Source organism: Boleophthalmus pectinirostris, unplaced genomic scaffold (assembly GCF_026225935.1).
Source record: "Boleophthalmus pectinirostris isolate CB_2022bp ecotype Guang Dong unplaced genomic scaffold, ASM2622593v1 HiC_scaffold_23, whole genome shotgun sequence".
Taxonomy (NCBI): domain Eukaryota; kingdom Metazoa; phylum Chordata; class Actinopteri; order Gobiiformes; family Gobiidae; genus Boleophthalmus; species Boleophthalmus pectinirostris.
Window position 1 is genome coordinate 6,989,737 of NW_026571207.1, and position 20,003 is coordinate 7,009,739.

At 39.9% G+C, this 20,003-nt stretch overlaps 1 protein-coding gene across 1 annotated transcript; it reads right to left on the minus strand.

Annotated features, from left to right (window-relative positions):
- Positions 1-6,852: 6,852 nt before the first annotated feature.
- Positions 6,853-17,137, minus strand: LOC129410730 (sialoadhesin-like). Its single transcript, XM_055159611.1, has 7 exons — positions 16,555-17,137; positions 15,161-15,529; positions 13,368-13,667; positions 12,989-13,249; positions 8,213-8,303; positions 6,964-7,000; positions 6,853-6,897 (listed from the first exon to the last, which is right to left on the minus strand). Exons 1-7 carry the CDS (start codon positions 16,592-16,594, stop codon positions 6,853-6,855), a joined length of 1,143 nt encoding a protein of 380 aa, XP_055015586.1. The 5' UTR covers positions 16,595-17,137.
- Between the last annotated feature and the right edge of the window lie 2,866 nt (positions 17,138-20,003).

A 20,003-nucleotide genomic window follows, 5' to 3' on the forward strand; every position in this document is an offset into this window, starting at 1 on the left:
AGACAACACTTCTGGATTCACCAACTTAAGACTCTCACTCCTCACGGACTGAATGTGGAGTTTGATCTAAGATGTTTTCTGTGATGGACTTTTTCTGTATTTTATTATTCTGTATTTTATAAAATGTTTTTTATGTAAATATCTAAACTGTTGTTTCTTGTTGTAGAGTGGGCTGAACCCACTGGGTGACCTCACTTTGGGACCTCCCATTCATTGAAGGGGTGTATGGGCACCTGGGTTGGCAACCATTCTGTGTGCTGTGGTTCAAAGCAAGAAAAATATCTGATGAAGGCTTTTTTTGCCGAAACGTTATTTTAAAAATAAATAAACTTTTGGACATCAACCATCTGAGTGTGCTATGCATTTTTTCACTCTTGAAGTACTTTTATCAAATCAAATCAAATAAAACTTTATTTATAAAGCACTTCTAAAACAAAAATGTAACACAAAGTGCTTTACAGAGATTAAAAACAATCCCGTATTTCCACCGAACCCAACACACACAACTGCCCGACTCCACACAACCAAACAACACAAACACACACACACACACACCCACACACACTAACATGCTAAAATACATAAAACTACTCATGGTAAAATGAGGTTGCATTAAGGATATTAAAGGTTTTTAAATAGACTACCTACTTATATGAACAAGTGCTTTCTCTGTACCAACGGCTTTCTCAGCAAGAACATCTCCATGGTAAAAGCATCTGAAGGACCCTCCATCTGAAAACATACATAATGCACTTGTTTAATGTATGTATTTTTGTTGGTTTGGTTGGTCTCTCTCATCCAGCTCGCCTCCTCTCCCAGAGGCCTGGGAGTGCGTGACCTTTGCTGTTCTTGTTGTCTTGTACTGCACTTTTTCAGAATGAGATGTTCTGTTGTTTTTCCTGGGATCTGTTGTAGCCTCCTCCAGTTTGGGGTAGGGATGGGCATGATTAGGCGATTAATCAATAATTGATCATTAAGAATTTCGTTGATTACGTTCATTTTTAATCGACAAACCGAGTGTAGGTTGTTTGTGCGTAGCATAGGGTGACCAAAACATCCGTTTTCCATGTCCTGTCCTGGCTGTCCGGGTTTTTTTTTATAAAGTGATGCAAATGTTCAGGTTTTCATTACCTTTCATTGGGCCATTAAACTGAGCGGCTCTCGTAGCTCTCTGCACTCAGAAGGAGCGATCAGACACAAACAGTCGGTCAGCCTGCAACATGCCGAAGCACAAATGTATATTTAACAATGACTTGTACAAGAAATTCCCCACTTTCCGTTCTGATTGAGACAAGTGGGAGGCCATGTGCACAGTGTACAAAGCAGCACATATGTTTCTGTGTCCAGTGGGAAAAAGCTAATCAGGACACAAAAGCTTTGCCGGGTGAGAGTCGCTCAATGTCGACGACAAGGCACCTCCCTCCCCTCCCACCTCCCACCCCCCGTACGGTGTCCTGGTTTTGACAAACGCAAATATGGTCACACTAGCCTGTATTCCACTGAGTCGTGTCCTTTAGTCCGACAGAAGTTGACCACATCGGTGCACAAGAGCTGTTTTTTCTTTGCTTAGTTTATGCAAATGAGCCATGCGGTTTTAAGTTTCGTTTCTGTGAGACTTGCACAAAGTTTATACACATAATATCAAACGGGCTGTTGTGGCTCTATAGTGGTTACGGTTTATATGTCGTAAAGTTGAATTTATTTATGCAGATTGGTAGTGGAGATAGTAATAATAATGATGATCATTTTAATATAAAAACGTTAATGATTAATTGATAATTAATCGTTCATTCTCCCTATGTTCGATGAAGAAAATGTTTATCGAATGCCCATCCCTAGTTTTGGGGGTTACAGCCCTGAGTGCTCTGATCACCACAGGCACCACTGATGCTTCACCTTCAGACCTTCTCCAGCTCCTCCTCGAGTCCCTTGTATTTCTCTAGTTTCTCGTGTTCCTTTTTCCTGATGTTCCATCTCTTGGCTTTGTTCTGTTCTTATCCACCACCACTATGTCTGGTTGGTCCATCACCACAGTCCCACAGGATCTTGGCTCGGTCGTTCTCCACAACCTTTGGAGATGTTTCCTAGCTTGACCATGGGGTCTCCAGCCCGTACTCTGCACAGATGTTTCTGTACACTATGCCCACCACTTGGTTATGTCGCTCCATGTTTGATTTCCCTGCAGCATCTTACACCCTGCAGTTCTGTGCTGGACTGTCTCAGGAGCCTCTTTGCACAACCTACACCGTGGGTCTTGTCTGGTGTGGGAGATCAGGGCCTGCTCCTGTGCAGCCAGGATGAGCCTTTGTGTGTCCTTCAGACCAGCCCTCTCAAGCCATTGGTAAGATTTCTTGATATCAGCCACTTCAGTTATGGTCCGGTGGTAACTTTCAACTACAGGGAACCCACACAATCCTTACATTCTCATGGAAAAGGTGACCTCTTTAATGCTTTGGAGTTTAGAAAAAAATGTTGTTCAACATTACAAAATTGATAACCAAGTAAATTAGACTATAAGAAAGGGATTATGCAGTGTGTTTTGTTTTTTTTTTTATGCCAGCCTAGTTTCATGTAGTCCATTTTGTGACATGTGCAGTTCTCAGCTCCAGTGTTGAATTAGACTTGGTTCCATATCCAGAAATATTAGTCCTGGGGGCATTCGTAATCTGGCAAAGTTTCATGCTTGTGCCATAAAAGCGAACTATTTTGGTCCTTAACAGCTCCACTAACTAACTAGACAAAGAATTAAATTATGTATGCCATAATACACTTAATGTAAATGAAAGGTATCCACCACAGAACATTAATACATGGTAGAAAGTTAAAACAATAATAATAATTGCCTAATACATCCTCTTTAAAAAGACAACAATATGAGATACCCTACTCATTATTTTTAATATCGCAACAAAAACCTACATCAATTTAAGACTGACACTTACTCCTCAACTAAGGCTACATCCAATGGCAATTAAATTTTGCACATTTCTGTTGAATAAAAAGATAAAAATTTCCACTCTAAAGGTAAGTCAGATATTGTGAAGAAGTGACCTGTACCGTGTAGACCCACACCATTGCTCTGCCTGATCCGTGGTCCCACTGACTCCTGTGCCATATCCTCCCCGTAGTCAATGCAGGTGAAGTGTCTCACCTAAGAACACAACGGCAGAAACTTGGTCCGAGCGGAAATCGATCCTCTGACCTGAAGTTCCTTTCTGGTTACAAAATGAATTGCACCTAAAAACTTTACCCATTACATCATGGAGAGGAATTCATAACAGGCCAAAATTGCTGCTATTTGTCTTGAGACATTTGGAAAAGTACAGCGGAAAAAGTATCCTCATCACTTGAATGAACATGAGGTATTTTATTTACACTTAGAGTTTATTTCATATAACAAGAGCAGAAAAATCAAAGATAACGTTAACTTTGTGTGATCAGTGATGGCACGAGTGAGCCAACACAGNAATGTCGACGACAAGGCACCTCCCTCCCTCTCCACCTCCCACCCCCCGTACGGTGTCCTGGTTTTGACAAACGCAAATATGGTCACACTAGCCTGTATTCCACTGAGTCGTGTCCTTTAGTCCGACAGAAGTTGACCACATCGGTGCACAAGAGCTGTTTTTTCTTTGCTTAGTTTATGCAAATGAGCCATGCGGTTTTAAGTTTCGTTTCTGTGAGACTTGCACAAAGTTTATACACATAATATCAAACGGGCTGTTGTGGCTCTATAGTGGTTACGGTTTATATGTCGTAAAGTTGAATTTATTTATGCAGATTGGTAGTGGAGATAGTAATAATAATGATGATCATTTTAATATAAAAACGTTAATGATTAATTGATAATTAATCGTTCATTCTCCCTATGTTCGATGAAGAAAATGTTTATCGAATGCCCATCCCTAGTTTTGGGGGTTACAGCCCTGAGTGCTCTGATCACCACAGGCACCACTGATGCTTCACCTTCAGACCTTCTCCAGCTCCTCCTCGAGTCCCTTGTATTTCTCTAGTTTCTCGTGTTCCTTTTTCCTGATGTTCCATCTCTTGGCTTTGTTCTGTTCTTATCCACCACCACTATGTCTGGTTGGTCCATCACCACAGTCCCACAGGATCTTGGCTCGGTCGTTCTCCACACAACCTTTGGAGATGTTTCCTAGCTTGACCATGGGGTCTCCAGCCCGTACTCTGCACAGATGTTTCTGTACACTATGCCCACCACTTGGTTATGTCGCTCCATGTTTGATTTCCCTGCAGCATCTTACACCCTGCAGTTCTGTGCTGGACTGTCTCAGGAGCCTCTTTGCACAACCTACACCGTGGGTCTTGTCTGGTGTGGGAGATCAGGGCCTCTATTGCTCGAGTGCTCAGGGCCTGCTCCTGTGCAGCCAGGATGAGCCTTTGTGTGTCCTTCAGACCAGCCCTCTCAAGCCATTGGTAAGATTTCTTGATATCAGCCACTTCAGTTATGGTCCGGTGGTAACTTTCAACTACAGGGAACCCACACAATCCTTACATTCTCATGGAAAAGGTGACCTCTTTAATGCTTTGGAGTTTAGAAAAAAATGTTGTTCAACATTACAAAATTGATAACCAAGTAAATTAGACTATAAGAAAGGGATTATGCAGTGTGTTTTGTTTTTTTTTTTATGCCAGCCTAGTTTCATGTAGTCCATTTTGTGACATGTGCAGTTCTCAGCTCCAGTGTTGAATTAGACTTGGTTCCATATCCAGAAATATTAGTCCTGGGGGCATTCGTAATCTGGCAAAGTTTCATGCTTGTGCCATAAAAGCGAACTATTTTGGTCCTTAACAGCTCCACTAACTAACTAGACAAAGAATTAAATTATGTATGCCATAATACACTTAATGTAAATGAAAGGTATCCACCACAGAACATTATAACATGGTAGAAAGTTAAAACAATAATAATAATTGCCTAATACATCCTCTTTAAAAAGACAACAATATGAGATACCCTACTCATTATTTTTAATATCGCAACAAAAACCTACATCAATTTAAGACTGACACTTACTCCTCAACTAAGGCTACATCCAATGGCAATTAAATTTTGCACATTTCTGTTGAATAAAAAGATAAAAATTTCCACTCTAAAGGTAAGTCAGATATTGTGAAGAAGTGACCTGTACCGTGTAGACCCACACATTGCTCTGCCTGATCCGTGGTCCCACTGACTCCTGTGCCATATCCTCCCCGTAGTCAATGCAGGTGAAGTGTCTCACCTAAGAACACAACGGCAGAACTTGGTCCGAGCGGAAATCGATCCTCTGACCTGAAGTTCCTTTCTGGTTACAAAATGAATTGCACCTAAACTTTACCCATTACATCATGGAGAGGAATTCATAACAGGCCAAAATTGCTGCTATTGTCTTGAGACATTTGGAAAAGTACAGCGGAAAAAGATATCCTCATCACTTGAATGAACATGAGGTATTTTATTTACACTTAGAGTTTATTTCATATAACAAGAGCAGAAAATCAAAGATAACGTTAACTTTGTGTGATCAGTGATGGCACGAGTGAGCCAACACAGTCTTCAGAGCTTCTTCATCAGGCTGGAATTAGTTCTTGACAAATTAGAAGAGTTTGACTCAGGAATAACATAAGGCTGGGTACCGCTTGATTATTATTATTATTATTATTTTCGATACCAGTACTTTAATAATACCGATACTGGTTCCTGAACGATCCTTTTTTGGAGCCTGTATTTTTTAAAATGTAAATTAATAGCCAATATTATTAATAAAATACTTTTCAATCATTGAATTATGTTATAACTATGTTAATTCAGTTTAAGTATAGGGATTAAAAATGTTTATTTAAAAATGAGGGAGGGAAAATGTCTTTAAAATGATGCTTTGAGTTTGTAATAAATAGTAAAAGATGATGAAAGGAAATGATGATGGTGAAAATAATATTAGTTTAAGTATAGGAAAAATGGGAGAGAAAAAAAGGAAGAGAGAAAGAAAAGGAATTTCATTTCAGTTTTTATGTTGTACTGCCACATTACTTTTGTTTTATTTAACCAAATTTTTGTCAGTGTGTGTGGTCAGGAGGCGTGGTCCTGCTCCTGAATCTCAGTTAATCTTATTAACTACACGTATTGATAAATTGGTGTGTTTACTGCAGGGTTCCCACGGTCATGGAAATTCTGGAAAAGTCATGGAAATTAAAAATGTAATTTCCAGGCTTGGAAAAGTCATGGGATTTTGTAAATTTAATGAAAGTTTTGGAAAAGTCATGGAATTTCAGTATGTCTTTGACACAACTACAGCGTTCTGTTAAGTTCTCATTAGACCATTATTATTTCTGAAGGTATGTGCCTTTTGTTTAAAAGAGACAACAATAAATGCACTGATAGGATTTTCAATGTTAAAAAACTACTATCCCAAACCATAAGGTGCGTGGAAAGGGTTAACATTTCATATCTAGCCCTAAAAGTATGATAAATTCTACACATGTAGGTGCCGTAAAGTCATGGAAAATTTACTTTAGGTCATGAAAAAGTCATGGAAAAGTTTTGAAATGTTCTCAGTGAAAAAGAGTGGGAACTCTGTTCGTGGCTCATTGATGTGGACATGTAAAGCCAAAGAACCAAAAGTTGGGATGTTAGTTTTTTCGGTAGCAGTACTTACTGAATCTTTTTGGTTCTTTCCCACTTGCAACCAAGCTTCAGTACCCAGCCCTACTTAGACCTACTATAAACTGCACTAACTTTCTGCCATATAAATGCATAAGCACTATTCAATATAAGCCGACTCTAGTATGTATTGGTTTGCAGGTGTATGATAAAATACAACATAAGCCAGTTTTAAAAAAAAACAAGTTTTAAGATTGACTTGGAATGGCACTGCGGACATTTGCATCTGGTCTCTGTGAACAACAAGGCAAAGAGAAGTTAGTTAAATATAGCATGACAAAGAGGTATTACACTTTTACCTGTTCCTGTTTCTTTGCATAAGTTGTTCTAAACCAGCTGGAAAAAAAAAAGAATTTCATTTTAACCCATAGGCCCATATTACGTTGTTTTCTGATCTGCTGTGTTAGAATCCTCATAACAAACAGGCTTGGAGTTGTGTTTTGTTTCATTCACATGTTTAACACACAAACCCTGCATATTTAAGTCATGTCCTTCTGTTACACAATACACTCTGTTCCATCTTGTGTCACACGGTAATACAGGAAGTGCTCCACTATGTTTTTACACCTCATACACCTTCACTAGAATCATTTGGTTCATTTCAGCCCCCTCTCCACTGAACTAAAGCTAAGAGCCAGAGACAGACTACCATATTTTTTGGACTATAAATCGCTTCGGAATATAAGTCGCACCAGCCAAAAAATGCGCAATGAAGAAGAAAAAAAAACATATATAATTTGCATCGAACTATACTTCGCACTTTTTGGGGAAATTTATTTTATAAAATCAGAGACCAGGAACTGACATTTCATCTTGAAAGGCAAGTTATAGTAACAACAACAGAACAGAGAACAACAGACTGAATAGGCATGAATACGTTAACATAATAGCAGTTATTCAGATAACTATAGCATAAACAACAGAACATAAGTAAGTCTTTATTTATGTAGCGCTTTTCACAGATATTTTCTGTCCCCAAAGACACGTTACAGAGCATTATTCAGCATTATTCATTCACTCTATACCCTGGTGATGGTAAGCTACTATTGTAGCCACAGCTGCCCTGGGGCACACTGACAGAAGCGGCTGCCATGCCAATCAGCGCCATCGGTCCCCTCTGACCACCACCACCATCACTCACACACACACACACACACACACACACACCAATTTCATACTAGGCAATGTGGGTGAAGTGTCTTGGGTCAGGACACACAATGATTGAATTGATTGTATTTCACTGACCTTGACATCAACTGTTTATGGAGACCTGCAGCATGTTTTGGGTTGATGGGGGGAACCGGAGTGCCCGGAGGAAACCCAACACGGGGAGAAACATGCAAACTCCACACAGAAAGGCCCGGAAGACGCAGGGATCGAACCCAGAACCTTTTTGCTGTGAGGCATGAGTGCTAGCCGAAAAATACGATAGTAATAAAGGGCTGTTCAAACATGTGTGAAACAAAACACAACTCCAGGTCTGTTTTCGAGGAGGTAACAGCATTAGAACATGGCTTAAACCTCACAAGAGTCAAGTTTTAGTCTCACCATTCAAAAAGGACCAGGGAGCCGTAGAGCAGTATAATTCCACAGAGCTTCACGACGTTGTAGGGGCCAATCCAACTCACAACACCAGGTTCTAAAGTTAAAGATCATTCAGTCTGAATGAACTTTTGTTTCATCTCTTATCTCTTTTTCATATTCTTGTATAATTAGCACTTTGATATTTATTATTCAGAAGAATTACACAGGTGTAAGTGCATAACTAAGGTTACGTTCAGACTGCAGCCTGAAGGCTCCTGTATTTGATCTTTTAATGACAGTCTGAATGACACAGATTAAATTTTTTTCAGTTGTGACCCAGGCTACTTAGTGGAGCTGTTAAGGACCAAAATAGTTCATTTTTATGGTACAAGCATGAGAATTTTAATTCCGATTAAGGACAAGGCCCCGACAGATGACGTGCTCAAAGAATGTCTCAGACACTGGAGTTCAGAGAAAGAGGTGCTGGAGGGACCATCATGGCAGCATACCACCAAAACATAGCTGAACTGGCTGATATTTAAAAAAATCCTCCCGATGTCTTGAGAGGGCAGGTCTGAAGGACACACAAAGGCTCATCCTGACTGCTCAGGAGCAGGCCCTGGGCACTCGAGCAATAGAGGCCCAGATCTATCACACCAGACAAGACCCACGGTGTAAAATGTGCAAAGAGGCTCCTGAGACAGTCCAGCACAGAACTGCAGGGTGTAAGATGCTGCAGGGAAAGCAAACATGGATCGACATAACCAAGTGGCAGGCATAATGTACAGAAACATCTGTGCAGAGTACGGGCTGGAGACCCCAGGATCAAGGTGGGAAACACCTCCAAAAGTTGTGGAGAATGACTGAGCCAAGATCTTGTGGGACTTCCAGATACAGACTGACAGGATGGTGATGGACCAACCAGACATAGTGGTGGTGGAGAAGAACAGAACAAAGCTGTGGTGGTGGACATCACAATACCAAGTGATGGTAATATCAGGAAAATGGAACATGAGAAACTAGAGAAATACCAGGGGCTCAAGGAGGAGCTGGCGAAGGCCTGGAAGGTGAAGGCATCAGTGGTGCCTATGGTGTTCGGATTACTCGGGACTGTACCCCCAAACTGGAGGAGGCTACAGCAGATACCAGGAAAAATATCAGGCTTCTCAGTCCAGAAAAGTGTAGTACAGGAAGAGCAAAGACCGAGATGGAGAATCCCTGTATCGTTCGTTCATTCGTTTTTCAATAGAAAACCAAAAATAAGAAAAAACAACAGTTTTCTTCATTATTTGTCTCCAAAACCAAAATGAAAAAACGGATAATGATTCATTTTTTTCAGTTTTCGATTTTGTGTTTAAATGAAGAATGGAAAAAACGGATAATGGCCGTTTCCTGTTTACGTGACTTCCGTGATGCATACAGACTGAACCAGGACTGATCCAGGTCCGGGACCAAAGCAGGACCAGAGCGGACTCCGAGCGGACTCTGAGCTTTGACTCTGAGCCTCCACGGGGTCTGAGCCTCAGCTTCGAGCTCCGGCCCTGCGGGGGGCACTGAGCCTCTGGTATGGTCCCAGCCTGATCTCAGTCTCAGTCCCGGTCTGGTCTGGGTCTCAGTCCTGCTCTGGTCTTGGTCTGGTCTCAGTCCTGCTCTGGTCCCGGTTTCAGTTCTGATCTCAGTCTCAGACTGGTCTCGGTCTGGTCTCGGTCTGGTCTCGGTCTCAGTCCTGCTCCGGTCCCAGTCTGGTCTCAGTCTCGGTCTGGTCCCGGTTACAGTTCTGATCTCAGTCTCGGTCTGGTCTCTGTCTCAGTCCCGCTCTGGTCCCGGTCTGGTCCATGAAGAAAACTGTTGTTTTTTCGTTTTCTTATTTTTGGTTTTATAATGAAAAACGAATGAACGAATCATACACGGATTCTTCAGATTATTATTAATCAGATTCAGTTATTGCAGAGAAAGCCCTTGTTCAAGTCTTTTTGTAAGAAGTACATTTAATGACCTTGTGGTACTACTTACTTCATTGTCCACATTGAAGCTCATTTTGTGTATTTACCAGATGTAGTATTTTGCTACAATTTTAAAAGCCTTCTTTTAAATACTTATATATTCCAAATACCGTACATACACGAACCAAATGAAAGAAAGAAATAAACTAGAATACAAGGCCTTATGAAGTGATTCCTTTTTGTATTGAATTTGCACTAAAGTATATGTATTTTGTATTACTGTATGTCTTTATAAGATTCAATTAAAGTAATATACTTTTTATACATATTTTTACCTGAAAAACTTACTTAAATTAGGATCCATTATCCATACACTGAAGCCTAATGTCTGCATTGTCCAGATGTATTTGTTGTAATATTAAATGCCTTTTTAAAATCTCTCTATGTATGCTTTGTTTACTATATTGAACGTAGCCTTCTAACTATGCGACTATTTCTTTCTTTGCAATACCATGTATAAAATTTACTTTAAAAAGGTGCATTGTGTAACTTTTCTGGTGGAGGGTTCATCAAATGGAGATGTCATTGCTTTATCTGGAATGTGTCACAGTGTTTTTTCTTATCATGGAAATGAAACCAGACCAAGTTAGAGGTCATTTATGTATTTTTGAGCTGTAAAACCACCTGTAATTGAATGAATGTAAAGTAGAGCTATTTAATGTCCTACTGTGGAACATTCCAGGGAGAGCAATGACATATCCATAGAAACAAGCAGGTGGTGGACTCCGACCAAAAAGTTATATAGTGCACCTTTATGCCTTATGCTGCATTGTCCAGTTGTAGTTCAATCTTAAATGTTTTCTTTTTAAATCTTTCTCTGTTTCTACCTATTCACAATATCTCTCCATTGTTCCCCACACAGACTGGAGCCTTCCATATCCAGAAATGTTGGTCCTAGGGATGATAATAATCTGACAAAGTTTCATGCTTGTACCATAAAAGTGAACAATTGGGCACTTTTTTGGTCCTTAACTGCTCCACTAACTTGGATATGTGCTCCTTAAACTGATACATATCCGATCTTTTGACATGCGACTGCAGTCTGAACGGTCAGGTCACATTCATCCCACCTAAACGTCAAGCCCGGAGTCTAGTCAATGGAGAGAAAGCGAGGTTAGAGAGTTTATTAATATTTGGGGGGATCACTGTATTTAGGCCAGTGGGGTATTATCGAAATATCAACAAAAATAAAAGAACCTGTGAGCCAAATACAAGAGTCTCAAACAAACGAAGTAGCCATGGACGTGTAACCTGTCCATTTTACCAAGAACTGGACCAGATTTTGGGAGACAAGCCCAGCTTTTAAGCGACTTCCGTAAACACTGAGCACACTCGCTGCGTATGACGTCATCGTGTCCTCCAACGCACATGACACTTTGGAGGCATTTAAAGTTCACACTGGAGATCACATACAAGTCGCATTTAATTGGAAATGTGAAGGATCTCGCAAGAAAAAAAAAGGATTTCACAAAAAAATCTGAATTGAGCATTAAGCCCTGCAGTCTGAAAATAGCCTTTATGTATGATGTAAAACCACAGAGGGTCATCTGATGGCACCTCTCTGGTTCACACCTGCAGCACGTGACAAAGGACAGAATCTCCCATCTGGAATTTCACCAAATAAAGGTTCTTTTTTTTTTTTCCCATTACATTACATTAAGAAATGGGAACCAAAATAAGATACAAGATACAAGACAAACATTACGATCAAAGATTACATGCAAATAAGGACAACGGTGATGGGCTGGTGACAGTGTGGACATTATGTGTGTGTGCTTTTGTATGTGCATATGTGTGTGTGTGTGCATGTGCATGTGCGCGTGTGCGTGTGTGTGTGTGCATGTAGACAGGCTATTCGGATTATTTACTGAAATAAAAGTTATCTTATATGCAGCTTCTTGCAAAATGTCTGAAAAAAGCAAAAGAAAGCTCATTGTGTTAGATTAGAAGAGTCGCGGTAGGATTAAAGGTTGTATAGAGAATTTTTTAAGGGAAGAGAAATACAGTGACAGTCCTTTTTCAAATGTTGTGCATGTGTGACACCACCTCCCTCCTCTACAGCTCCCTCAGTAGAAACACCTCCTCCTGCCTCCTTACTCTAGAAATCCTGCATGTTTACAGCCAGCACGCATCTAGAATTACTTCTGAAGTGACCTGTCTAGATGTAATTTAGTGACCAGCGTGTCAGTTTTAAGACCCTTCATCTGTTTCAGTCACAGTCAGTTTGTCTTCACTCCTTTTCCCCTTCTCTTCTTCTTTCAGTGACCTAAAAAATGGACTTTCTTTTGCGGTGAACCAGTCATGGATTCTCGTCCACCATCGCAACAAACTTTGTGCAAACTGCAAGGAAGCCTGAAAAAGCCTCTAAGAACTGCTGCATAAACCACATAATCCCGAGTCAGTTTTACACTAGAAACGTAGGGAGTTTGATTAACAACCCAACAGCCAATAGATAAAGAGGGAGCCTCATTATCTATTGGCTTGATGTTTATCTGGCCACAACACGTCCACAGTTGATAGATTTTCATTCTTTTTTTTTTTTTGGTCATCATAATTACAAGGATGCTGCTTCTCTGTAATGGTGTTTTAAACTTTAACTGACAATTTGAAACAAAAAAAAATCCTACATACAACCTTTAAATACATATTCTTCCCACTCTTTTTTGGGCAAATTTTTTGTTGTGGTTATTTTATTTTATTTATGTTATATGTGCCATTGTATGAGAATGTAAATGTCTGCTTGTCCAAAATAAATACATGAAATCAAAAAATCTTGAGAGAATACTGAGTGACATACCTGTTTTACTCAGTGTAATGACCGCAGATGTTTCGTTTCCCAGTGTATTTGAGGCCACACAATAGTACTGTCCGTCTTGAGTGAAGTTGAAGCTGTACGTGTGTCCCTGGCTCACTCGGGCTGCTCCCTTTGGACTGTGTCTGAACCAGGTGAAGAGGTGGACAGGAGGTTTGGCTCTGCTGGAGCAGCTCAGCGCCACTGACTCACCTGCTGACAGTGGACCGGACGGACTGACCGCAACAGAGGTGTCTTTTGGGCCATCTGAGGACGCACAGAAAAGATGCACTACTGTGGAACATTTCAGAAAAGCAATGACATCTTCTTGCAGTTTTAATACATTTTATTATGATAACAGAGTCCATCAGCGTGTTTCACTCACATGAGACACTGAGGGTGACATTACTGCTGGACATTTTGAATCCTCGCCTCACAGGATACGACGCGTTACACTTTATCACAAGTCCATCATGGGCGTCTGTCACACTGATGTTCTGTGTGATTTTAGTGGTAAGGGTCCGGTCTGCGTTGGTTTCTGTGATGTGGGCAGTGTCTTGGTGGGGGTCCCATGTGAGGAGAGGAGGGGCGAGTGGACAGGGAGTGACAGCCGAGCAGGTTATAGTCAGCACCTCTGTCTCTGTCTGATTACCAGAGACTTCGATTGTGGGGCTCCTGGGAAAGTCTGGGAAGAGAAACAATCATTTGGAAAACATATTAAAGGGCCTATATTACACTAAATTTACTCTTGTGAGCTTTACCCCTATGTTCCCACATTTTTAAGATTTTTCTGATTTCTAAGAATTTTCTCAAAATGAAAGTCTAATTCAGGACATTTTTATTTTTATACCTCTAGGCGCCACTGTCAACTAAGTTGACGAGATCCCGCTCTAAATAAAATGGCCAATTTTGCCAAATAGGGTGTCAAATATTAATCAAGCTAAACCAGGTTTGAACCAGGATGAAAATAGGGCTAAACCAGGACTAAACCAGGTATAAACCTGGTCTAAACCAGGACTAAACCAGAACTGAACCAGGATGAAAATAAAACTAAACCATGATGAAAATAGCGCTGAACCAGAACTAAACCAGGTCTAAACCAAGACTAAACCAGGATGAAAATAAGACTAAGCCAGGGCTAAACCAGGACTGAACCAGGACTTAACCAGGACTTAACAATAGTGTCAAAATCAAACATTTTGGGGAAAAAAACTCTGGCGCCTAAAGTGTTAAAGGGATGATTCAGAGTCATTTCACCCTAGGATCCTTTGCACCATGACCTCTACATTACATCTGTAGTCACCTGCTGCTAGAGAACAGGTTGAGTGTAATTGACGACCAAATTGGGAGAAATGGGAATAAAATTTGATGCAAATTGATGATAAAGGATAATGTGAGAACGTAGGGCCTAATTTAGGAAAGAAAAAAACAAACAAACAAAAAAAAACTTAGAAATGAGGGAACACGGGGGCTGTGGGAATATAGACACTTTCTTCACCACAGACACTTCCTACAGCTCCTCCGGGGGGACCCAGAGGCGTTTCCAGGCCAGCTGAGAGACATAGTCCCTCTAGCGTGTCCTGGGTCCTCCCCAGGGCCTCCTCCCGGTGGGACATGCCCAGAACACCTCCTGACCTCACCTCCTCCTCCTGTGTGACTGAGCCCCTCACCCTATCTCTAAGGGAGCACCCAACCACCCTGCAGAGAAAACTCATTTCGACCGCTTGTATCCACTTGTCCTTTCGGTCATTACTCAGAGCTCATGACCAAATCGAGAGCTTCACCTTTCAGCTCAGTTTCCGCTTTACCACAACGGTCTGATACAGTGACTGCATCATTGCTGACGCTGCACCGATCCATCTGGCAATCTGACGCTCCATCCTCCCCTCACTCGTGAATACGACCCTGCGATACTTGAACTCCTCCACATTATAACATAGATCAGAAAATTATGTAATGGTCATTTTAAAGAACAAAAGTAGTTCACTAAAATTTAAACCTTATGAATGAGTAATGACAATAACAATCAGATACGCATACATATTCTAAATTGAATAAGAAAACTACACAAAATAACTTGAAGTTGGAAGATTTAAAATAAAAATTTAGAAAATGAAGATGCGGGGTTCACTCTCTGCTTTATAATAGTCAAATAAATTATAGGAAAAAGTGTCTTACCTCTGACTGTTATTTGAAGATGGTTAAAAACAGCTATGTTTGTAAAGAATTCTGTTACTAATCCAAAGTAATATATGTCTTCATGGCTTTGGCTTAAATTATAAAACATTGTATTGCAATCTTTGTTTTTCAGATCCCCAGTGAAATTCATAGGATAAGACATATTGGGGTTTCCACTGACTGAAAACGCTGAACTTGTACCATACACATAATTCTGTTTAAACCACATGCCAGTGGCAGGGAATGCTTTCTTTATGTATTTGAATGGAGCAGTATAGGTGCATGGGATCTGTAAACAAGAGCCACTCAGAGCCTCCATTTGACGTGGAGTTGTAATGAACAGATCACTTAGTTGACAACAATCAGCACCTGTAAAACATACACAGGGTTTAAATTATAGTAACAGAAAATACACCAAATAATCATTGATGCCATTTTTATATACTGTATTTTTCAGACTATAAGTTGCACTTTTTTTTCATGTTTTGGGTGGTCCTGGTGTGACTTATATGTTAAAACTTTCAGACAGACAGCCATGAGAGGGCGCTCTAGGCTCATGTGTCAGTATCTAGTATTACTTTTACTCCTGTACCACTGTCACTTCGCACTCTACTACATGCCTCCTGTAGAAAAAGCTGCTGTCTCACTGTAAATAGTGAAATATTCAGCCGAAAACAGTAATCGAGCGGCAGAAAGAAAGTTTGGAGTGAGCGAGACTTGCGACTTGTGGTTGACTGGCGGAAAGCGGGGATGGAGAGTACAGCTTCATGGTAACCGGGCGGGTGCACCATGTAACTTTCCTGGAAGTCACTGGATGAATCGACAAAGCCTGAACTTCAGTGACAATCGAAACCATCCTGTGGATTCAGAAAGGCCGGAATAATTCTAACTGGAACTGATGCTGAGCCTGACGACAGTTACACAGAAGAGGAAGTGGCGCTCTGTTTACCTCATGAATTTATGATTTACCTCCGGAGGTTGTGCAGAAGTGACACAGAGAAAGAATTCAATGGATTTAGTGAGTTGGAATGAGACTGAGTGAGTTTGGTAAACTTATTCAATTAATTATAGCATAAACAACAGAACATAACTGTTCATATGTTATGTTAACATATTAACACCTATTCAGCCTGTTGTTCTCTGTTCTGTTGTTTTTACTAGAACTTGACTTTCAAGATGAAATGTCAGTTCCTGGTCTCTGATTTTACAAAATACATTTCTCCCAAAAGCACAACTTATAATCTGGTGCGACTTATAGTCCGGAAAATACGGTACTTCCAAATCCTGACTATAAATACACATGATCAGTTATTGTGAGGTGAATACTCTTTATGCTTTATATGCTACATTTAAAGTTTTGGTTGAAAAAAAATAAGAGGATTAAAATAACTCACCTGAACACAGCAGTAAAAGTTGTATAAATAGAATGAGCATGTTCCTTACAGCTTCAGAATTTGCAATAAAAATAAAAGCTATTAGTAAGATCTGAGCTATTAGTGCTCTTCTTAACAGCAGACCTACAACAGAGTAGACAGTCAAGCTCTAAATTGTGTGAGTTTTCAGTGGCTTCCTCTTATGACTAACTCCAACTTCTGTATTTCACACACTAACTGCACTTTTTTCTTTTGTCCTCTGTTATGTCAAGTATAAATGTCATATTGTTTTTCTCACCCAGATTAGAGCTGGTGAATCAGTGAATACTGAGGTGAATGGGATGTAGTCCACATAAAGAATACTTGGTGTAAGTGTGCAGTGAATGTGAATTCAGTATTAATGTGGATTTGTATCATCTAAAGTGCATTCTGTTACAGGACACCAGTGTTAGGCCACTATTAGAAAGCGCTTGTTCTATTAGGTTTTTAATAGATGCATCACATATTTCGGACTTCCATTCATCACGCAATGCATACTGGGAAGGATCCTACAAAAAACTGAGCATTAAACCGCCATGTTTGATTTCCCAATGGGGTGCGTCTATTGTCAAAGCCAAACTTTTCAAGTCTTTTGAACCATATCATTTTTGTTTGTGGTTCTGATATTGTCATATTTTAGTTTTGGGATTCGGACATTGCAATTGTGTGGTTGTTGGATGCCCTAACAGTGGAAAACAGCTCGAGAAACGGGCTTCAGGAGTTTATGAACTCTGTAAATGCAAAAGGGAATCAGATCTGTGTGACTGCAAACCTCCGCTCAAACTGTTTCCCTTCCCAACGGACTTGAAAAATTGATACACAGGAAGGACCAAAAAGGCTGCCTAAGAAATCATCCCGAGTTTGCAGCGAACATTTTGTATGTGAAGTGCCATCAAAGCAAAATCCTGATCCCTCGCTTAACGTGGGTTATGAATTTAAAAAGTCAACGCCAAAGCGAAAGGCACCACCTTCCACTGCAAAGCGACCAAGACGTGATGTTGCTGCAAAGTCACTAAAACAAGAAAGTGCGAGCTCAGCCTGCTGATTTTGTTTTGTTGGCACTCCATGTACAAAATGTTTGCTGCAAACTCAGAATGATTTCTTAGGCAGCCAAAGGTTGCCTTTGTCATCCTTCCTGTGTATCAGAACTGCCCATAGCCTTCACCTTTCACTATTTTTCAGTTCTGCTGGGGAGGGAAACAGTTTGAACGGAGGTTTGCAGTCACACAGATCTGATTCCCTTTTGCAGTTATAGAGTTTGCAAACTTCTGAAGCCCATTTTCTGCTGTTAGGACATCCAACAACCACACAATTACAATGTTGGAATCCCATAACTAAAATATGACACTATCAGAACCAGAAACAAAAGTGATATGGTTCAAAAGACTTGAAAAGATCAGCTTTGACAATAGACGCATCCCACTGTGAAATCAAACATGCTCATGTAACTCAAATTTGTTAGGGCTAGGGGCAGACTACGGCCACAAAGGCTGCATCAGAAGATTGTCCTTTTAGGAGCCTGAGTGTGAATGAAGAGGCAGACAGGAATTTGAAATTTGGGTGAAGTATATTGAAAGAAATTCTTAGAGAGCACAACAATAACAAAAACAAAATAGAAAATAAAAACAGTCCAGTTATTCGGTATTTTGATTCAAGTTAATCTTAGTTCAGGTTCTGGGTAAGCTCGTCATCAATCTTTTTCTAGTTGAGTTGAGAATTTCTGCGAAGCTGGAGTTCAATCAGTCCATAGGAAAAAAAAAAAAAAAAAAAAACTGACCTAAAAGACCAAAAAACACAAATGAATATAATTTAAATACATTAACAGGTCTTAAATAACTCAAAATAAATTAAATGTATGCATAACCATACAAGCATATAATAAGTATTCATAAGTGAACAGTTCATATTCAGTTAATCAATACATTCCAGATATCACATTATACACATTATTAATAAATTAATTAATTAAATGTAGTCATTGACTAATGACCCAAGGGTTAACCATTCCATCAATTGATTAATTACAATTAATTACAATTAATATTCAGTTCAATTCAGTAAGTGAATTCAAGTCAATAATTGAATATGTTAATAATTTAGTAAGTGAAATCATTAAATTAAATAAAAAAATAAGTAAGTTAATAAATAAAGTAAATTCACTAAGTTAATCACAATTAAGTTAATCATTATTAAGTTAATCATTATTAAGTGCACTTAAATCAAAAAGTTATCAAACATGCCCAAGCAGAGGCCAATAAACTCAAATTATTGCACAATATCATTTAGAATACGTAGCTACGCTCAATTCAATAAATGAACTCCACCGGAGTTTTAGCAAACACAGGAAAACATGCTAAAACTGCACAAAATAATCAAAGCCGTGGAAAACAAACTTAGCGACTACATTAGTTAATCTGTTACCTTCATTTCAGCTTTCTTAGGGTTACAAAAGGAAAATCAGGTACCTTTGAATTTTGGGTTGTGATCTTCTCTCCAAACACGGCCCGGTTTGTATCAATCTGTATGGAGGCTCTATGAAAATCGGAGACGTGGTATCAGCGATTTTGACAGAATTAAGTAGTTTAGCGGAAATGTTGAAAGTGATTATTAAATCGGCTTTGTTCTGATAATGTGGCAAAACACTCACCTAATCGTGGATGTTGTAGGATTCGTAGTTTAGAAGTTTATTGGAATTGTTTGCCGACGCCCAGACCACGCCACAGCCACAACGGAGCGGAGGAGGAGGCAGTGACACGGTGACCCCACAACTTAAAGGAAGTGGAGGAGATCGGGGTAAAGCAGAACTGACCCGCAACAATAAAAGCGGCTCAGATGCGGTTTACACTCACTTTTTTGGAAAATCCTTCCCAGTGCACATGTATTGCCCTTCTCTGTATTATTATTACAGTCTTGCATTATAAGTTTTCTCATATCGGTGTCCACTTTAGTAAAACCACTGTCTCCAGCACTCCATGAAGAGGAGAGGGAGCACACTGCAAGAAACTCTACACTTCTAATGTAAATAAGCAATTGCTCAAATATGTTTTAATGTACCTTTTTTATATACATAGTGGAGCTGTTAAGGACCAAAAAAGTGCCCAATCGTTCACTTTTATGGTACAAGCATGAAACTTTGCCAGATTATTATCATCCCTAGGACCAACATTTCTGGATATGGAACCAAGCCCAAGTCAAGCCTGGAGCCCAGTACTGCACATCTCACAAAATGACTCACATGGAATCAAGACTGGGAGCTCAATTACTGCTTAAACTGCCTTTTTTGTAAAATTATGTTAAATTATCACATATTATCACTAATGCTTCCACGTATGCAGATATGAGTAACCCCAGACTCTTACAGTCACATGTATGGTACTGGGAAATAAGCAGGAATCTTATATTGGTTGTTTGTAGCACCGTTAGAAGGCTCC